General features: G+C 35.7%; 2 protein-coding genes across 2 annotated transcripts; both read right to left on the bottom strand.

Moving 5' to 3' along the window:
- Positions 1 to 352: 352 nt before the first annotated feature.
- Positions 353 to 1602, bottom strand: LOC140010584 (putative late blight resistance protein homolog R1B-16). Its single transcript, XM_072057881.1, has 2 exons — positions 1381 to 1602; positions 353 to 1231 (listed from the first exon to the last, which is right to left on the bottom strand). The coding sequence occupies exons 1-2, from the start codon at positions 1600 to 1602 to the stop codon at positions 353 to 355; spliced, it is 1101 nt and encodes a 366-aa protein (XP_071913982.1).
- Positions 1603 to 1653: 51 nt separating this feature from the next.
- Positions 1654 to 4158, bottom strand: LOC113699705 (putative late blight resistance protein homolog R1B-17). Its single transcript, XM_027220063.1, has one exon. The coding sequence runs from the start codon at positions 4156 to 4158 to the stop codon at positions 1654 to 1656; it is 2505 nt and encodes an 834-aa protein (XP_027075864.1).
- Between the last annotated feature and the right edge of the window lie 15578 nt (positions 4159 to 19736).

Below are 19736 nucleotides of genomic sequence, written 5' to 3'. Positions count from 1 at the left end.
TTTTTTTTTCCTTTTTTCCTGTACCTTCTTAATATTTGTTGCAAAAAAAAAAAGGATGTTTTAACATATCCATTAATTGAGTGTATGGTTCTTTGTTGAGGAAAAATAGAAGCAATTTAAAAGTTTCTATACTACTCTAACTGAAATACAAAGAAGGAAAAGTGTGTCTTGCATATCGACTTGGCTCAGCTAACTATAAGCATCATATCAATCTGTAGCAGAATTAAAAAAGGAATTGAGATTTTGTGGCTAGCTGCATCAAGTCAAACAAAATGGGAAAAAAAAAAATGGAAGCTCCAGAAATTGCTTTCAAGAAACTTGAATTACACTCGTGAGGGGATTGACTCTGTTTTTAGGGACTCGACTCTTCATCTTCTTCGCTGGAACTCCATGCATCAACACAGTTTTCAATTAAGATCTTTAGAACTTCATTTCCCATATCTATCTGTTCTTGTTGAATTTGCTTCACTGAACTTGCAACAGACTCACTACACCCGCTCACCTCAATCACTTCAAGAGCCGGACATTCCCCTAAACAAGAAGGCACCTCTTCCAACATCAGACAACTATGCACAACCAATTTCTCAAGACGGGGAAAATTATCAAAAGATGCAGTCCAGCTGCAAAAGTCCCGCAAGCCTCTCAATTTCAAGACTCGGAGGCTAGGGAACTCCCCTTCTTTCATTTCCCATTCTTCCCCAACGAAGGAGCCATCGAGTAATTTAAGCACTTCAAGTTTGGGCAACTTTCCAATTGTTGAAATTTCACTCCATGGCTGCTCAATGTAAGAGAGAGTCAACTTCTTCAAATTCAATGGGAATTTAAATCCATATCCATGAAAGGAATGCAGAGCAAGTGATTGCAGTTCACTAAAATAGTCAAACAAGGGAATCCCACCGGCAATTCTGGTAGGTTCTTCTCTTGATGTCGTCATTGTACATCTTAGCCTGCGGATGTTTGGTAACTTTGTCAGTATCTTTTGCAAGCTTTGAGAGGAGGGATCAATGGCAAGGCTTAAAGTGTCTAAATGAATTAAGCCTGGGCATACTTCAAGATTTTCAACAGGAAAAATGAAACCAGCATAGGAATATGTAGTCCATAGATGCCTCAATGTCTTAATGTTCCAGATAGTCTTGGGTAACAAATAATCAGCATTGTTTCCTCGTAGCAGAAAAGTTTGTAACTTGAGAGGTTTGCTATTGCAGCTGGGATGAAATTTGTTCCTCCAATACTAAGAGCCAAGTATCTCAAGTGAGCAAGCAAAAATACTTCCATGGGAAAATATGCACCAAACTCCAATTCCCCCAAATCCAACACTCTAAGAAGTTTAGGTAACCAAAATCCCAAATCATCCTCCTTAAACAATAACAAACTGCGTACATTGGGAAATTCTAGCATTAACTCCCAAATCATCAAATTCCTGCCATTTTGATCACAAACTCGGAGGGGGTTGCTTGGACCAGTAAGAATAAAACGATCATTCCGACCATGCAAAACATGTAGAAAGTTTTCTTCTTTGGCTTTTTTCACACAAAACTCATGTACCAAATCATGAAGTCGGCAGGCTTTAGCACCACCAATGGTTCTTTGTTTAGAAACCATAACTAAACTTCTATCAATCAGATCCTTCAAGTAGTTGTCTGCCACATCCTCTTAGCTCTTTCCTTCAGTCTTTCGTACGAATCCCTCAGAGATCCAAAGCCATGACAACCTTCGGACAGGAACATTTTCGTCTTCTTTAAACGCACCAAAGTAAAGAAGGCATGGCTTCAAATCATCCGGTAAATGACTGTAACTCAGCTCAAGTGTCTTTATGCAGTATTCATCATCAAGGACAATACTGGAAGGTAGACTCTTTGCAACTTCTTCCCAGCAGTCTTCTGTAGTATTAGCAAGAATTCCAGCAACTAGGACAACTGTGAGAGGTAAGCCCCTAAAAGATTTTGCTATTTGAGATGTAACTCCACTTAGTCTTGGAGGACAACCTTGTTTGCCAAATAGCTTTTTCTGCAGCAAATTCCAACTCTCTTCATCGGTAAGGCGGCGGAGATGGTGGACCTTGCTATCAGGTTTGAACTGCAGAGGCAAATTCTGCAATCTGCTCGTGATGAGAATCCTGCTTCCGTTGGCATCATCGGGCAATAATCTCTCCAACAAATTCCATACCTTAGCATCCCACAAATCATCCAAAACTAGGAGATACCTATTTCTCAGCAATACTTGTTTTAGCTTGATAGCCAAATCAACTTCATCCACCTTTTGATATTGTTCAGGACTCCCAGAACCAATACTACCCAATATCTGAACTAACAAGTTGTGCTCGCTATATACTTGAGAAACAATACACCAAGCACGAATATGGAAATGCAACATTACTGAAGAAGAACTGTAAATTATATTGGCTAATGTGGTCTTGCCAAGCCCAGGCATACCCACAATGGGAACAACATCCAATTGCCTTGCCCCTTTTGTAAGTCTTTGAGTGATAGTTTCCACCTCGCTGTCGAGAAGCACCAGACCTTCATTGTACGTGGCGGCAGTAGCTTGTGATGGCATGCAAGTGAAAGTGTTGGTAACTCTTTTGGTTTCACCAACGTAGCTTATGCTATCATAGATCTCTTGAGCCTCAATCTTCATAACATTGATATCTCTAGCAACATCATCCAAAAAATATTCACCTCCATCACCAACAAGTGTCCAGTCGATAACTAACTCTGCTTTATATGCAATCTCCATTACATGACTCCAGAAAGCTTGTAGTTTTTCATTCCGGTTGCGCTGGTTTACTATCTTGACAAGGAAAGATCTTAAGCATACGAAATCTTCTAGGACTGTGTGGATTTGATCTTTTGAGAATGCAATTGAATCATCAGCCTCATTACAACTTTCTAGTTCCTTCAGATTTTCAAGGAGAAAATCGATAGAGCCCAACTCATTGGTCCTGGGAAAACCAAATGGCGAGAATGATGTCACTGGATTTTTAACTTCTGCCCTAATTAACTTGAGCACTTTGAGCAAATGAAAAAGAGCAAGATCTGTTTCCTTGGCCAAGCCTTCTTCGATTTGATTCACAGAAAGAGAGAAAATTACAACCGCTGCATCACAGGCCACAACTCCAATAAGATTCTTCATTTCATGGCATAGCTCTTTGAACTTCTGCTGATGCCTGAGAAGCATTCTCAGGAATCTTAGCCCCTCAAGGAGTTTTAGCATTTGATTCATAATCGGAACGAGAATATTGGTACAAGATTTCAGCAGCTCCTTAATATTGTGAACGAGACGATCCATAAAGTCAGCCACTAGATGCTTGTTCTTCTCCAGATCTGAAATGTCCGATGATCTTGATAGCTTTGCAGCAGTCAAGACATGGATGTAAGTTTCTCCGACCTGGGGATCACCGGGATTAATCTTCTCACATATTAGTCGAGACATTTGAAGTTTTGTTTCATTCCATACTTCATTATCTGTGTGAAAGCACTGTATAGAAGCCAGGCGTAATGCATTCATAGCCATCACTTCAGCGTGAATCAAGAGATCTATCAGTTGCTGGCCCTTGACACAGCGAAGCATGGCAAACCGAATGAAACTTTTCAATAACATTAGCTTCTTTCCAAGGCGTTCAAAATGGAATCCATTCATTTTCGCCAGAGTCTTTGAAACCGAATCAATGAAATCAATAACTAGTTCTGGATCTCTCAGCCAGTAATACTCCAACAGAAAGTTGATGTACGATTCCTTGATATGTGTCTCGAAAAACAACTTGATTGCTTCCCGGAATCTGGTGAGCTCACTTCCGATCTGAGTCGAATCAGTTGAACAAGAATGAATCAAACATTCGCTGCAAGCAAATTCAAGATCTGGCATTATTCTGATAATCAGATTTTGAATTCTGAAAGAAGTAGCATCCCTCTCCTCCTCATCTTGCTCCAAACAGGTTTCATGGTTCCTCCTCCTCCTCCTACACTTTGTCAGATACAGATTAAAGCTTTGTAATAGTCTCACTCGGATCTCCAGCTGTTCGATATTAAAATTGAACTTATGTTGGAATGCCTCATCGATATCAACACTGAACTTATGTTGGAATGTCTTCTCGATCCAGCCCAGATAATCGAGAGCGAGCTCAAAGCAACTAGGGCTACTGCTGTAGCATATCTCCATTGTTGTACCTTCTATTCACCTGAAAACAGTCAAATATTAGATAGCTTTTGACTCTTCCTTCTTTCCCCGTTGCAAGTTGCCAGATAGCTTTGGTCTACTTTCGGGCCAAAGCGCATTTCCAATAATAACGGATCCTAAAGCAGTAAATGTTTGTAGTAATGCTTACCGTTCATTTTTCACAATATCTACGATAACTGTAACATTTGGTTTTGACACTAAAGCAGTAAATAGTAGTAATTTTACCAGAATGTAAACACCATAGTCAAAATTGCTCAAAGTTAACAGTTGAACTATTTTTTCCATCAAAACCATCATTATCCTTGTCAAAACTCCGCGCATATTAATTGAACAATTCTTATAAAGCCAATTCATATGCGGAAGTCACAACACAAACCCTACCAATTAAGAAAGAGTTCACCTCAAAAAAATGATTCTAAATCATGACAATTCTTCCCAGGCATAAGAATCCCTAAAATAGCAAAGAGGTGAGTTATTTATTAATTTGTTTCTGTCGTTTAAATCATATATGATTTAGTATAGGATTGTCTATTTAGAAATATAATGGATTTTAACTATAATTCTCTTGTCAAAAGCAATTGATTGTACTTTGAACTATTGTATAGGAGGGAGGAAAAAAATCGTAGCAATTAGCCAGCATAAAGCCATTAGTAAGACTAAATTGCTAAAATCATTTTTGGGACAAGAATTTGCTAGTAAACTAACAGTCATAACAACGAAAAATCACCCTTTTTTAATGAAAAATCATCTTGACTGACATTAAAATATTAGCCCAACATTTGAATTTTCCAATTGAAAACATGAAGATTGAAGAAATAAAGCATCCCCTTAGAAAAGGTATTTGCCAACCATCTTAAATTAGTAATCCAAACTTCAGGCTTCTAAAGTCTTCCAGATATATTGCCCAATTTTTTCCTTTCTTTCGATATTGTACTTCAATACATATAAGTAAAACAATATGAAGATAACAAGAAATAACATGCCCAAAAGGTAAACCATCCAACCTACCTCTACCAAATAGTAAATATGATACTAGACTCTCAACCTGCAACTGTTGGCAGCAATAATACCAAAGTTATCTGCTAAATTAAGGAAGTTGATTCATGATTGCATAAAAGACGAAGTAAGAAGAAACATACCTAAGAGTTGCCGTTTTGAAAAAAAAAAAGAAAAAAAGAAGAAACATACCTAAGAAACCTACCTTTAAAGGTATCCTAGGATGCCGACCTTTTAAATACAAAAGATGGATCCCAAGATTGTTTAACTAAATGATAAGCAGTGGCTACTGAGAATTCACCTAAGCTTGTCAAAGACCAAAACATCTTTGTCCATAGACCCACTAAGAAGATGATTTGTATGGTAAAATTTTGGAAAAGTACAAATCTTCCTCAAACACCAGAAGTTGAGGCTTAAAGTTCCTTCAAGTGTTGGAAAAGTCTGAAGTGAGGAAGAGTTGCCAAAATTCACAAATGAGTGACTAATGTAATACGACATGTAGGTTTTAATATGCTATTATAAGTTTCACTAGGGACAGAATTGTGGCAGTAAATTGAGTATAACCAGTAGTAAGTTTTTGTATAAAAGAAATGAATTTCACAATTTATGTAACTTACTCTTTAAATAACAATCTTATTAAATTTTTAGTAAAAATATCACTTTTTCTTCAAAACTTATCATTTTTTATATACAACATATCTTACTAATTTTCAAGCAAAACTTACCGTTTGTTATACAGAAGTTACTAATTGTTCAAGCATAATTTATTACATTATTAACATATCTTACCATTTTTTCATGCAAACCATTCCAATTTTTAAGTAAAATTTACCGTTCTTTTATTGAAACTCACAACTACTTTTTTATGACTGAAAAACTCTTGGTAAATTTATCATTCTCTATGAATAAACTAATTAGTGCACACACTTTTCGATCTATAGCTTATAAATTCACAGTCATTGCTTATTTGCAATTGAATACATGTTTAAATAAAACTACATCTTAACGAAACACTAACTATTCTGCTCTACACAACCAATGCCTTGAGGATTATCATTGCACAAGTCCTAGAGGATATCTCTAGAACTGTCAATGGGGTTGGACCAGTCCGAACGACTCATTTGGCTGGAGAAAAAATTCAATGAACCCGACCTTTCAGTGAGCCAGTCTGAATTTGAGCCTAAACAATGGGTCCGAATTAAATATGAGTCGAGATTGGGGCTCATTAGGCTCAAATTCAATATAGGCCCAATCCTTTAATTACACATATATATAATGATATATATAATATTTATATTTTGATATTATATATAATTATATATTCAAACATATTATTACTAAATACTAAATATATACAAATTACAAAACACAAAAAGACATCTGAAAACTTCTCTACTAACTTTCTTGAGAGTCAATATTGATAATGCATAATTGAAATTCTAATTTTTCTTATTGGTTGAATAAATTATTATATTGGTATAATATTGGTTGATTTCTTTTGGTCTAAAAACACAAATCATCAAGTATATTTGGATTTAAGTTACAAGGCTATGAAGAAATTCCAACCTTTGAAGATGTATTGGTTTATGACAGCATGTTTTATTACTATTTTCCATGTATTTTGAACGAATTAAATATAAATATTGTTGAAAATTTTTTTATTTATGTACTTTTTAAAAATTCTTACTTGTTTATGTTTAATTTTAATATTATAGTCCTATGAATATTAAATTAATTTTACAACTTAATAGTATAGTAATTATATTAAGAAAATTGAGGAGTAATAAGTGAGTTTGGACTAAATACGAATAAGGCTCAAAACCAGAATATTTTATGAGTTGAATATGATCTTCATATTTATTAAGCCGAAATTTATGGCCCGAAATCCAAGAATATTACTAATTAAATGAGTTGAGCTTGAACTTACGAAAGCTCGACTTATATGACAAACTAGGGGTGGCAATTTTCGACACGACTTGAAAACATGACACGAAACTAACACGAAATTAATAGGTTTTGGTTGATGCTTCGCAGGTTCATGTCAGAATCGCGTCGAATCCGATGAACCAGAAAAAAAATAAATCAAATTCAAGTCACCCACGGGTTGGCCCAATAACTCGTTTATGAATTAAAAATAACTTAATAAATATAAAAATATTTTATCTAACTGAACTAAGTTATTCTTTTTTTTCCGAAAGGCAATAACCACTTAATCCTAAATGAATTTGTTTAACGAGTGTGAAGTTGGAATTATTATATTTGGACAAATGATCTATTACATTATTTTCTATTTTTATAGTATCTTAATGGGATAATTGCAGAAACCTCCCCTGAGGTTTCTGACACTAGCACTCACCTCCCCTATGATTCTAAAACTGCACTAACCTGCCCTAGGAGGAAATTAGACCTATTAGTAACAATAAATTGTATGATTTTATTTTTATACCCTAACTAATTGCAGAAGCTTAATGAAAGAGAAAATTTATTTTTTGTCAACAAATTGAGTGACTAATTAAATTAGATTACTCTAACTTTTAGCATTATTAGTCATTATAAGCAAAACTAAGGAATGGTGTCAATTGGGGGGAGAAAACAGCGTACATGTTTTTATATTATGCTCTTCAAACCAGTCAATTTAAGTCTAATTTTATACAACTGCAGAGAGGAAGGCCAGTAAGCAATTCTAAAGTTTCTACTAAAATAAGTATAAAGAGAACTTGCACAAATATATCTACTCAAATTATTTCTATTTCAAAACCTCCTCTAGTTCAGCCCATTACTACTTCTCAAGTTGCTACATCTCTTTCCATTAATACAATTATAACCCTATAATCTGGAAATATCAACAGCAGCAGCAGTTTTAGTATGTGGTTCTAATGCACTTACTGCAATTTTCATTTACTAAAGATAACTTTATCTTATAAATATGCACTTCTAATTACTTGTAATTAAACTTATCTCATACTCAGTAACTTTTAGTGATGCTTAAGTATACTGTTAATTAACTGATTGTTCAACGATATATATATATATTTTTTGTATATGATTGGTGCTGTCAACATAAGTAGTTATGTTACCCTTACAAATAGCTATTCATATTACTAATAGAGAATTTAAAAAGTGACGTGTATTTTTTATAAACTTTGCTGCAAGAACCTGGATATATAGTCATTTAACTAGCCGTTAGTATCCACCGATGCTTGATGTATTATTGTTGGTAAATTTCATTCAATTGCACTTACACCTAAGGTTTTCAAAATCGGGATCCTATCTAGTATCATTTTTTGGTTTGCAAGATCGGATCGTAGAATCGGTAGATCTTACAAAAAATGTAATAAATTGTCATATTTATAATTTTTAAGTTTACAATTTATAAATATAGTAACAAATAATGTAATTCATGTGCAATCAATATAATTATATTGTTAATTAAGGTTAATTCATTTCTAAAGGCTCTAAACCATATTAATTTATTATAATAAAGACACAAAACACTAGTTCCATGTGATAACCTATAACAAAGATCATTTATTCACTTTAGTGAATTATATGAGTCAAATTTAAAGATTCATCAAATTTTCTAGGTTTGGAATTGGGCTTAATTATTTACATGGATTTAAAGCACTGTGAATATAGTTTAAAATGCAACAAATGACACTCAATTTCGAGTTTTCTACACAAAGATATAGTCAAAATACTAAAATTGTTATTTAATTTATTGAAAATAGTAGGATCGTATCAAGATCGTAGGTTGGATCGTTAATCTTAATTCGGATCGCAGGATCGTACGATCCTACGATCCGGATCGCAATCCTAACAACTATGCTTACACCCCTTGAATTTTGCTAATTCTTAATAGCTTTTTATATTTTATCATTTCTCTGTTAATACAATTGGCAAACAACATGAAGGGCAAATCTGGTACAAATTTTTCATCTCACTCTTTAAAAAAAATTTTAACGATAACTTTTTTGGCATAGACTGAATCTGCAACACAAACTTTAAGTTCAAAGATGGTAAGTGCTATTTTCTAAATCACAGGGGAGGTGAGTGCTAGTATCAGAAATCTCATAGGAGGTTTCTGTAATTATTCCTATCTTAATTTATTTTAGATTTGATTTGGAATAAAATACTTTTACAGTATTTTAATTGATTTTAGATTTGATTTGAAGTTGTTTTATGTAGATTTTTATTACTTGATTATGTAATTAGCCTTGTGCAAAATTGGTTCTGTTAGAAACTACAGTAATAAACTAGTAAATTGAAATTATGTTTCAGATCATTTTGGGTTGACCTGCTAATCCATCAATCCGAAATTTTCGAGTTGGGATCATATATTTTGACCCGTTTTGAATTGACAAATCATGTTCGGATTAGCAGGTCATTTATTTTATTCAGATCTCAATCCGATCCGTCAATCCATTTTTGACCGGATGACCGAGGTATCTCCATTCTTGTATCTTCTATGCGCTCTGAAAATAGTCAAATATTGTCGGCGAGACTCTTTCTTCTTTTCCATTTTGCAGCTTTGCAAGACACTGATCTTGTCTTGTTCTGTTTCGTGGAGACTTTATGATGAAAGGGCCCCTGCCCCGGGCCTAGACAAATCAACTTTTTGGCTTTTTGCCAACTCTTGGCCTAAATGCATTTCCAAGGGACATCAATTATTAGACCGCGTGGAAACGATGCCAATTTTGGGCAAATGCAGAGGGACGATTCTGTGGTAGGAACCGTACGAGGTGCTCCTTCCTTAAGTAAAGCCGAATGCACCCTGCCGCACCCGGCACCACCACATTTGTAACGGCACAGCAATGTAACCAATGTTGAATTTCGCGTGGGACAACCTGTAGGAAATTTAAACGCATTGCAACTTCTTTCGAGAAATGAAATTTGATTAATTAAACCTAATTTCAGAAGTCAATCCAAAAGCCGGCAACTCTTGGATTGCTCCCAGGGACTTAGCTACCGAAATTCCAACCTCCCCAAAGCCGATGTGGGATAGAAACCCCGACAGGGGCCAAGTCCATTGGACCCGCTGCTACTAAGCGGTGAAGACCCCCCACAAGCCTAGAGAAAGACGACCCAAGCGGAAGTTTCTTGTCTTTTGCTGACGCCGGCAGATTACTACCATTGTTTTTCTTCTTTTGAGAAACGAAATTTGACTAATTAAACCTAATCCCAGAAATCAACCCAAAAGCCGGCAACTCTTGGATTGCTCCTAGGGACTTAACTACCCAAATCCCAACCCCCCAAAGCCGACGTGGTGTTGACCTTGGTCGATCAATCCTTGGTTTTGATGATTAACAAACCAAAATGTAGATTTGGTCTAATGTTTTTATGTGAGAAATTTGTTAGAATCAGGTTCAATGGTGTCAAGGAAAGAAAACCAACCAAATGAAGAAGCAAAATCAGGTCACTCATGTCGGACGGCCAAAAGGAAACTATCGGACGTCCGAAAGGATGAAGAACATCAAGAAGGAAACTCTGTCGGACGCTCGTGAGGAAGCATCGGACGTCCGGAAGGATCGGACGCACGCCTCGGACGCACATCGATCGCATCGGACGTCCGAGAAATTTCGCAAAGATTTGATGACTCTCTGCCTACGTTCGGACGCAGGGTTCGGACGTCCGACAGGCCAACGGCTAGTTTTGACAGAAATTAATATTTGACCGTTGGAGAGTCTTTTGGAGCCATTTCTCACCTTCTATAAAAACCCCAAAGCACAAGAAGACTAGAGACTTTTGCCAACACAAAATACAAGCTTACAAGTGAGATTTTTGAGTAGAAAGATTCTTTGTTGGTTGTATAAGGGGTTGGGAAAGTTGGGTTGTGAGCTTGCTCAAGTGAAAACCTTGGTGAAGGTGAACCTATCACTTGGAGTGGTAAAACCTTGGTGAAGGTTGCCTCATTTGTATAAAATAGTTCTTAATTGGGTGAGTGATCTTTCAAGTGTAGGTTGTTGAGGGTTAACTAGAATTGTTGTAAAACTCCTTGGCTCAACCAAAGAGTGTTTGGGGTGAGGAAGGAGTGAACCTTCACTTGTACATCTTGGTTAGCATCGCCATCAATTGAAGAGGCTATTGGATTGATATTTGGTTTGCATTTCTTATCTTTTCTTTTTAATTAAGTTTTCTTTATTGTGCTTAAATTTGATATATCTTTGTGCATCATTGTGAAATTGTTTGTACTCATTGGGTTGCACCAGGCCTTACAATTGGTATCAGAGCTTGGTCTCTTTTGATCAACCTTAACCGCTTAGAGTAAAGATCATGCCAACCATAAAAGTTTCTTTTTTAGAAGGGCAATCTATTGATAGACCACCTATGTTTAATGGTTCTCATTTTAGCATGTGGAAACAAAGAATGATGATTTTCTTACAATCTGTTTACATTGAATTATGGTATGTGGTAGAAGATGGTCCTTATGAATCTAGAATAGTTGACTCTATCACCAATTTGAGTAGATTAAAGACTAGACAAGAATTGAATGAAAAAGACAAGAGATACCTTTCTTTGAATGCCAAGGCCATGTGTATATTGTACAATGCATTAGATGTAAATGAATCTAGTAGGATTAAAGGTTGTAAATCAGCTAAAGATATTTGGGATAAATTGTGTGTATTTCATGAAGGTAATCAAGATATTAAAGAACAAAAGAAATCTTTACTTGTTTCTCAATATGAATTTTTCAAAATGCATCCTCTTGAAAATGTTGATAAGATGTGTAGTAGATTTTATGACATTATTGAAGATCTTAAATTGCTTGGAAAAGAATATTCTTTGGGTGAGAAAAATAGAAAGATTTTGAATGCCTTGCCAAAAGAATGGGAAAACAAAATAAATGCTATAGAAGAGGCAAAGGATTTAAATTCTATGTCCATTGAATCTCTTGTGGATACCCTAACCTCTTATGAATTAAAGCTGGAATTCAAAGTGCAAGAGGAAGAAAATGCAAGAATGTATAAGAGAGGCATAGCTTTTAAAGCATCTCAAGTGGGGGATAACCCATCCTTCATGGGTAATGAAATCATGGAAGTGGACAATGATATAACTCCTCACATCAAAAGTTTCAAGAAAATCTTCAACAAGAGATGTTCAAGAGGAGATTGCAAAATTACATGGGATGAATGCAATTCAAAAAGAGAAAAAGAAGAGTTGGCCCAAATGGCACTAATGGCCGTTGGAGAAGATGAGGTAAGTTCTTATCACTCTTCTTGTGATGAAGATAATGAAGATGATGATGTGAAAACTCTTATGATTAAAATGCATAAAAGTTTGAAAAAATCTTATGCTAAAAATAAAGATTTGAAAACAAAAATAAATGATTTGTTGGAAGAAAACTCCAAACTTTTTCAAGAAAACAAATGTTTGAGAATGGAAAATGATGATTTAAAAAATCAAAAAGGTGTTTTTGATTGCAAAAATAATTTGAAAAGGAAGTTGGAAGAGAAAACAAAGTTTTATGAAAAAATGTTGGAGGAACAAAATTTGTTAAAGAAAAGAATTAATGACTTGAACGAGGTTCTCCAAAATGAAAAACAAAAGTTTTCTCAAACAAAAGAAAGCAAATCTTTTCAAGGCACAAATAAGTTTGCTAAGAAAATTAGTTGCATTAAATCCACTTATGTGCAAAATACTTCTATCATGTGTCACTTTTGTTGCCAATTTGGACACATGCAAAATGATTGCTATGTAAAGAAAAATATGAGAAAAGGTATGAAATCCACGTGGATTGCTAGATCATGTTGTAATAACTCCCAAGGACCCTATTATGGTCTTGACTTGAAAAATAAAGGGGGAGTTTGCTTTTTGATTGATGCCAAAAGGGGGAGTAGGATTTATTGAAATTTCTTTGCATGTTGGCACTTTCTAAGGGGGAGCTTTATTTGAACTTATTTGATAAAAGAAATCTTCATTTTGTTTGTCATCATCAAAAAGGGGGAGATTGTTGACCTTGGTCGATCAATCCTTGGTTTTGATGATTAACAAACCAAAATGTAGATTTGGTCTAATGTTTTTATGTGAGAAATTTGTTAGAATCAAGTTCAATGGTGTCAAGGAAAGAAAACCAACCAAATGAAGAAGCAAAATCAGGTCACTCATGTCGGACGACCAAAAGGAAACTATCGGACGTCCGAAAGGATGAAAAACATCAAGAAGGAAACTCTGTCGGACGCTCGTGAAGAAGCATCGGACGTCCGGAAGGATCGGACGCACGCCTCGGACGCACATCGATCGCATCGGACGTCCGAGAAATTTCGCAAAGATTTGATGACTCTCTGCCTACGTTCGGACGCAGGGTTCGGACGTCCGACAGGCCAACGGCTAGTTTTGACAGCAATTAATATTTGACCGTTGGAGAGTCTTTTGGAGCCATTTCTCACCTTCTATAAAAACCCCAAAGCACAAGAAGACTAGAGACTTTTGCCAACACAAAATACAAGCTTACAAGTGAGATTTTTGAGTAGAAAGATTCTTTGTTGGTTGTATAAGGGGTTGGGAAAGTTGGGTTGTGAGGTTGCTCAAGTGAAAACCTTGGTGAAGGTGAACCTATCACTTGGAGTGGTAAAACCTTGGTGAAGGTTGCCTCATTTGTATAAAATAGTTCTTAATTGGGTGAGTGATCTTTCAAGTGTAGGTTGTTGAGGGTTAACTAGAATTGTTGTAAAACTCCTTGGCTCAACCAAAGAGTGTTTGGGGTGAGGAAGGAGTGAACCTTCACTTGTACATCTTGGTTAGCATCGCCATCAATTGAAGAGGCTATTGGATTGATATTTGGTTTGCATTTCTTATCTTTTCTTTTTAATTAAGTTTTCTTTATTGTGCTTAAATTTGATATATCTTTGTGCATCATTGTGAAATTGTTTGTACTCATTGGGTTGCACCAGGCCTTACAATTGGTATCAGAGCTTGGTCTCTTTTGATCAAGCTTAACCACTTAGAGTAAAGATCATGGCAACCATAAAAGTTTCTTTTTTAGAAGGGCAATCTATTGATAGACCACCTATGTTTAATGGTTCTCATTTTAGCATGTGGAAACAAAGAATGATGATTTTCTTACAATCTGTTTACATTGAATTATGGTATGTGGTAGAAGATGGTCCTTATGAATCTAGAATAGTTGACTCTATCACCAATTTGAGTAGATTAAAGACTAGACAAGAATTGAATGAAAAAGACAAGAGATACCTTTCTTTGAATGCCAAGGCCATGTGTATATTGTACAATGCATTAGATGTAAATGAATCTAGTAGGATTAAAGGTTGTAAATCAGCTAAAGATATTTGGGATAAATTGTGTGTATTTCATGAAGGTAATCAAGATATTAAAGAACAAAAGAAATCTTTACTTGTTTCTCAATATGAATTTTTCAAAATGCATCCTCTTGAAAATGTTGATAAGATGTGTAGTAGATTTTATGACATTATTGAAGATCTTAAATTGCTTGGAAAAGAATATTCTTTGGGTGAGAAAAATAGAAAGATTTTGAATGCCTTGCCAAAAGAATGGGAAAACAAAATAAATGCTATAGAAGAGGCAAAGGATTTAAATTCTATGTCCATTGAATCTCTTGTGGATACCCTAACCTCTTATGAATTAAAGCTGGAATTCAAAGTGCAAGAGGAAGAAAATGCAAGAATGTATAAGAGAGGCATAGCTTTTAAAGCATCTCAAGTGGGGGATAACCCATCCTTCATGGGTAATGAAATCATGGAAGTGGACAATGATATAACTCCTCACATCAAAAGTTTCAAGAAAATCTTCAACAAGAGATGTTCAAGAGGAGATTGCAAAATTACATGGGATGAATGCAATTCAAAAAGAGAAAAAGAAGAGTTGGCCCAAATGGCACTAATGGCCGTTGGAGAAGATGAGGTAAGTTCTTATCACTCTTCTTGTGATGAAGATAATGAAGATGATGATGTGAAAACTCTTATGATTAAAATGCATAAAAGTTTGAAAAAATCTTATGCTAAAAATAAAGATTTGAAAACAAAAATAAATGATTTGTTGGAAGAAAACTCCAAACTTTTTCAAGAAAACAAATGTTTGAGAATGGAAAATGATGATTTAAAAAATCAAAAAGGTGTTTTTGATTGCAAAAATAATTTGAAAAGGAAGTTGGAAGAGAAAACAAAGTTTTATGAAAAAATGTTGGAGGAACAAAATTTGTTAAAGAAAAGAATTAATGACTTGAACGAGGTTCTCCAAAATGAAAAACAAAAGTTTTCTCAAACAAAAGAAAGCAAATCTTTTCAAGGCACAAATAAGTTTGCTAAGAAAATTAGTTGCATTAAATCCACTTATGTGCAAAATACTTCTATCATGTGTCACTTTTGTTGCCAATTTGGACACATGCAAAATGATTGCTATGTAAAGAAAAATATGAGAAAAGGTATGAAATCCATGTGGATTGCTAGATCATGTTGTAATAACTCCCAAGGACCCTATTATGGTCTTGACTTGAAAAATAAAGGGGGAGTTTGCTTTTTGATTGATGCCAAAAGGGGGAGTAGGATTTATTGAAATTTCTTTGCATGTTGGCACTTTCTAAGGGGGAGCTTTATTTGAACTTATTTGATAAAAGAAATCTTCATTTTGTTTGTCATCATCAAAAAGGGGGAGATTGTTGACCTTGGTCGATCAATCCTTGGTTTTGATGATTAACAAACCAAAATGTAGATTTGGTCTAATGTTTTTATGTGAGAAATTTGTTAGAATCAAGTTCAATGGTGTCAAGGAAAGAAAACCAACCAAATGAAGAAGCAAAATCAGGTCACTCATGTCGGACGACCAAAAGGAAACTATCGGACGTCCGAAAGGATGAAAAACATCAAGAAGGAAACTCTGTCGGACGCTCGTGAAGAAGCATCGGACGTCCGGAAGGATCGGACGCACGCCTCGGACGCACATCGATCGCATCGGACGTCCGAGAAATTTCGCAAAGATTTGATGACTCTCTGCCTACGTTCGGACGCAGGGTTCGGACGTCCGACAGGCCAACGGCTAGTTTTGACAGCAATTAATATTTGACCGTTGGAGAGTCTTTTGGAGCCATTTCTCACCTTCTATAAAAACCCCAAAGCACAAGAAGACTAGAGACTTTTGCCAACACAAAATACAAGCTTACAAGTGAGATTTTTGAGTAGAAAGATTCTTTGTTGGTTGTATAAGGGGTTGGGAAAGTTGGGTTGTGAGGTTGCTCAAGTGAAAACCTTGGTGAAGGTGAACCTATCACTTGGAGTGGTAAAACCTTGGTGAAGGTTGCCTCATTTGTATAAAATAGTTCTTAATTGAGTGAGTGATCTTTCAAGTGTAGGTTGTTGAGGGTTAACTAGAATTGTTGTAAAACTCCTTGGCTCAACCAAAGAGTGTTTGGGGTGAGGAAGGAGTGAACCTTCACTTGTACATCTTGGTTAGCATCGCCATCAATTGAAGAGGCTATTGGATTGATATTTGGTTTGCATTTCTTATCTTTTCTCTTTAATTAAGTTTTCTTTATTGTGCTTAAATTTGATATATTTTTGTGCATCATTGTGAAATTGTTTGTACTCATTGGGTTGCACCAGGCCTTACACGTGGGATAGAAACCCCGACAGGGGCCATAAACGCGTTGCAACTGGCAAGACGGAAAAGTGATAATGTCTACCAACTGGGGTCCACCAAACCTATTCAATACAACTAAATGTTTGAATCCAGTTGCTTCGAAAACGTCCAGAAGGAGAAAAGACTATAAGATTATTATAATGATACGGATGAGGGGACGAGCGATCATCAAATGGATCGCTCCTAAGTTATTTAGGATCAAAATTTGACCTAAAAAAATTATACGATTCAAATTATTTCTTATATCTTATTTTTAATAACATGTGTAAAATTCATAAAAATTTGTTCTAAAATTATACGTTGTACAAATAAAGTTATGCCATATGTAAATAAAATTATATAGTGTGTAAAATGTACAAAACCTGTGACAGCCCCACCTCACTCTAAGGCGAGCCAAAGGGTTCGGCGGACCGCCTGCCCAACTCTCGCCGGGACTCAGTCGTTCACTACAGTTCTCAAATAAATACAAGATAAATCTCAAATATAACTCAAATGTTCCAACATTTACATATCAAAAGCGAAGCGTCCACGCTTCCACTGCGCCACTCTGATCCATGATCCCAATTCTTATACAAGAGGAATTCCACAACAATAAAATCACAACAAGCCTTCCTTCGCCACGAGCCCTGTGGAGGGGAATAAAATATTTTTGGAGTGAGTTAGAAGCTCAGCGAGTAACCAGTAAAATCAGTAATCAAATCGGTTTAACAATATTTCATTTCAATAATGTCATAAATCAAATGATAAGTCCAGAAACAATTACAACATTTACAAAAATATTAAATATGGAGTATCAATAATTCAAGAAACATGTACAATGGAAAGCAATAGTAGCACATTCATTAAAAGCATACGACTCACATGGAGCTATTCGTTCGTTCGTCCGTTCCCTTGACATTTCCCCTTATTCCTCCAATTATTTGAAAATTTCATTTTTATAAATAAACTCTCGTTCATCTTTTTATTCGTTCATCCTCTTTCCGGACGTTGACCGGACTCCACCCATCCGGACGTAGCCGGACTACAAGGTAATACTCGAGTATACCAAATTCACCCAGGGTCACCATATCGCCCGACCGAGTCCGCTTCTGGCTCGAGTCGATCGGTAACGAAAGGTAGTGGCCAGTTCAGCCCAAAGGCTTACATCATGCGCAACTAGCATTTAATCATTAATCATTGAAAATTTCATATTTATTTAGGTCGAATGCGATAAAGTACACACTCGCCTAGAAAACTCGTTTTATCAATCATCGAAAGCACTTAACACATTATCAATCAATAATAACAAGCCAATAAGTCAAGAATTACAGCAAACAAGGAACACTCATATGCAAGCACGCATGATATGCAAGAAAACAGTTCAAAAGTAACTTTGGAAACAGTTTAAAAGTAAATAATGCAGAAACGGTTCATAAAGAACTTCAGAAATAGTTTGAAATCACTCACCTCCATGGCTCAGAAATCATCCATCATATAACATTGCCTTGCTCAAATCCAAGTCTTAGATCACAAACTCAATGCAAACAAGTCCTTTAAAACTTCGGACAGCACTTCCCCTAAATTTGCTTACTTTCCCAGCCATCATGGCTTCATTATTTCTTCAGCCAGACCCAAAGGTACACACACAACAACAAGTTCATCCAATAGCCATTCAGCAAGCTCCAAGTAGTACTAGTACAAGTCAAGCTAGGGAAAAGTTCGGAAATGAAAGTTAAACTCAAAACCAGAAAAACAGTTTTTGACATCATTTTACGGTAATGACACCAAAGGTACTACGATTGTCGGATGAAGGTGAAAGACCCACCGTTTCGAAGTTAAGAGATAGGGCTACAATATTATAGAAGCTCACTCAACCCAGTTTCGAGTGCAACAAGGTCAAAAATGCAAGATACTACACCAGAATCACAAAAACAGATTCACAGAACGCATTCTAGCGGAAACATCATAAATCAGTCTACCTAAGTCCAAATCGAGAAATTCCAAAACCAGCTGAAAGCTAAGAAACAGGGCTAAATTTCATCAGAAGGCCTCAACAACCAATTCGGAAGCAATTCCAGCCAAAACAACCAATTACAGGCGCAATTCTTACATTCGGGTAAAATCAGAACAGCAATAGTAATTTCGACTTTTCTCATTCTACACTACTCCGATTGACCTGAAATTTTGTAGATACCTATAAAATACCATTCTCTACAACTTTCATGTTTTAAGCCAAGGCCAATTCGGCCTCTATCTATGAGCTACAAATTCGGGCAGAATGAAGAACATCAAACCCTAACTTTCCAAGATTTCTTCCAAAACAGAAATTGTTTGCAATTAACCACTTTTTCCACCTCATAGAGTCCTTAAACATCATTTCCAATCATCATATATAGCCACACAATCATATTCACATTAAAATAGAAAAATTCCCAATAATTATAAAACTTCACCAATTCAACCAAAAATCACAATACAATCCATAAAGTTGCACCTTATACCACCACTAATCATCAATTAAGTATCATAAGAGGGAGGAGAGGGGTCCTTCACAACTCACCTTAGCAATACAAGAGATAGAGCAACTAGCCATCTTAGCTTTCCAAACAACTTCACAACCAAGCTCAACTCCACCAAACTAAGAGGTTTTATGGAGTAATTGGAAGATTAAACGGTTTAATTGAGAGATTGGGCAAGATTGGAGACTAGAAAATTGAGAGCTTTTCTTTCTTTCTTTGAGCAAGAAAATTCGGCCAAGAAGCTTGCAAAATGAAGTGATTTTTGGGCCAATTTGAATTAAATGGTAAAGTTATGAATAGTAGTCAAACTCAAGACTAAATCTTATGGTGACACTTGTCACCTTTAGGTTTAAAACTTATCTTTTTGTCTCTCCAATACAAATATCTTAACACTTTGTAAAATAATATTACTTAATACAAAATTCCAACAAATTGTCAAAAATATAATGCTTTTACCGC

Source organism: Coffea arabica, chromosome 7c (genome assembly GCF_036785885.1).
Source record: "Coffea arabica cultivar ET-39 chromosome 7c, Coffea Arabica ET-39 HiFi, whole genome shotgun sequence".
Lineage (NCBI taxonomy): Eukaryota > Viridiplantae > Streptophyta > Magnoliopsida > Gentianales > Rubiaceae > Coffea > Coffea arabica.
Note: the sequence above shows the minus strand (reverse complement) of the source record. Positions and strands in the feature narration are given on the sequence as shown.

Excerpts from the sequence above, each read along its gene's own strand:
- LOC140010584 (XM_072057881.1), bottom strand. The coding sequence starts at position 1,602 with ATGGTTTCTAAACAAAGAACCATTGGTGGTGCTAAAGCCTGCCGACTT. Across the intron at positions 1,232-1,380 it reads TAATGCTAGAATTTCCCAAT|TATTGGAGGAACAAATTTCA; the intron begins GTACGCAGTTTG and ends CTTGGCTCTTAG.
- LOC113699705 (XM_027220063.1), bottom strand. The coding sequence starts at position 4,158 with ATGGAGATATGCTACAGCAGTAGCCCTAGTTGCTTTGAGCTCGCTCTC.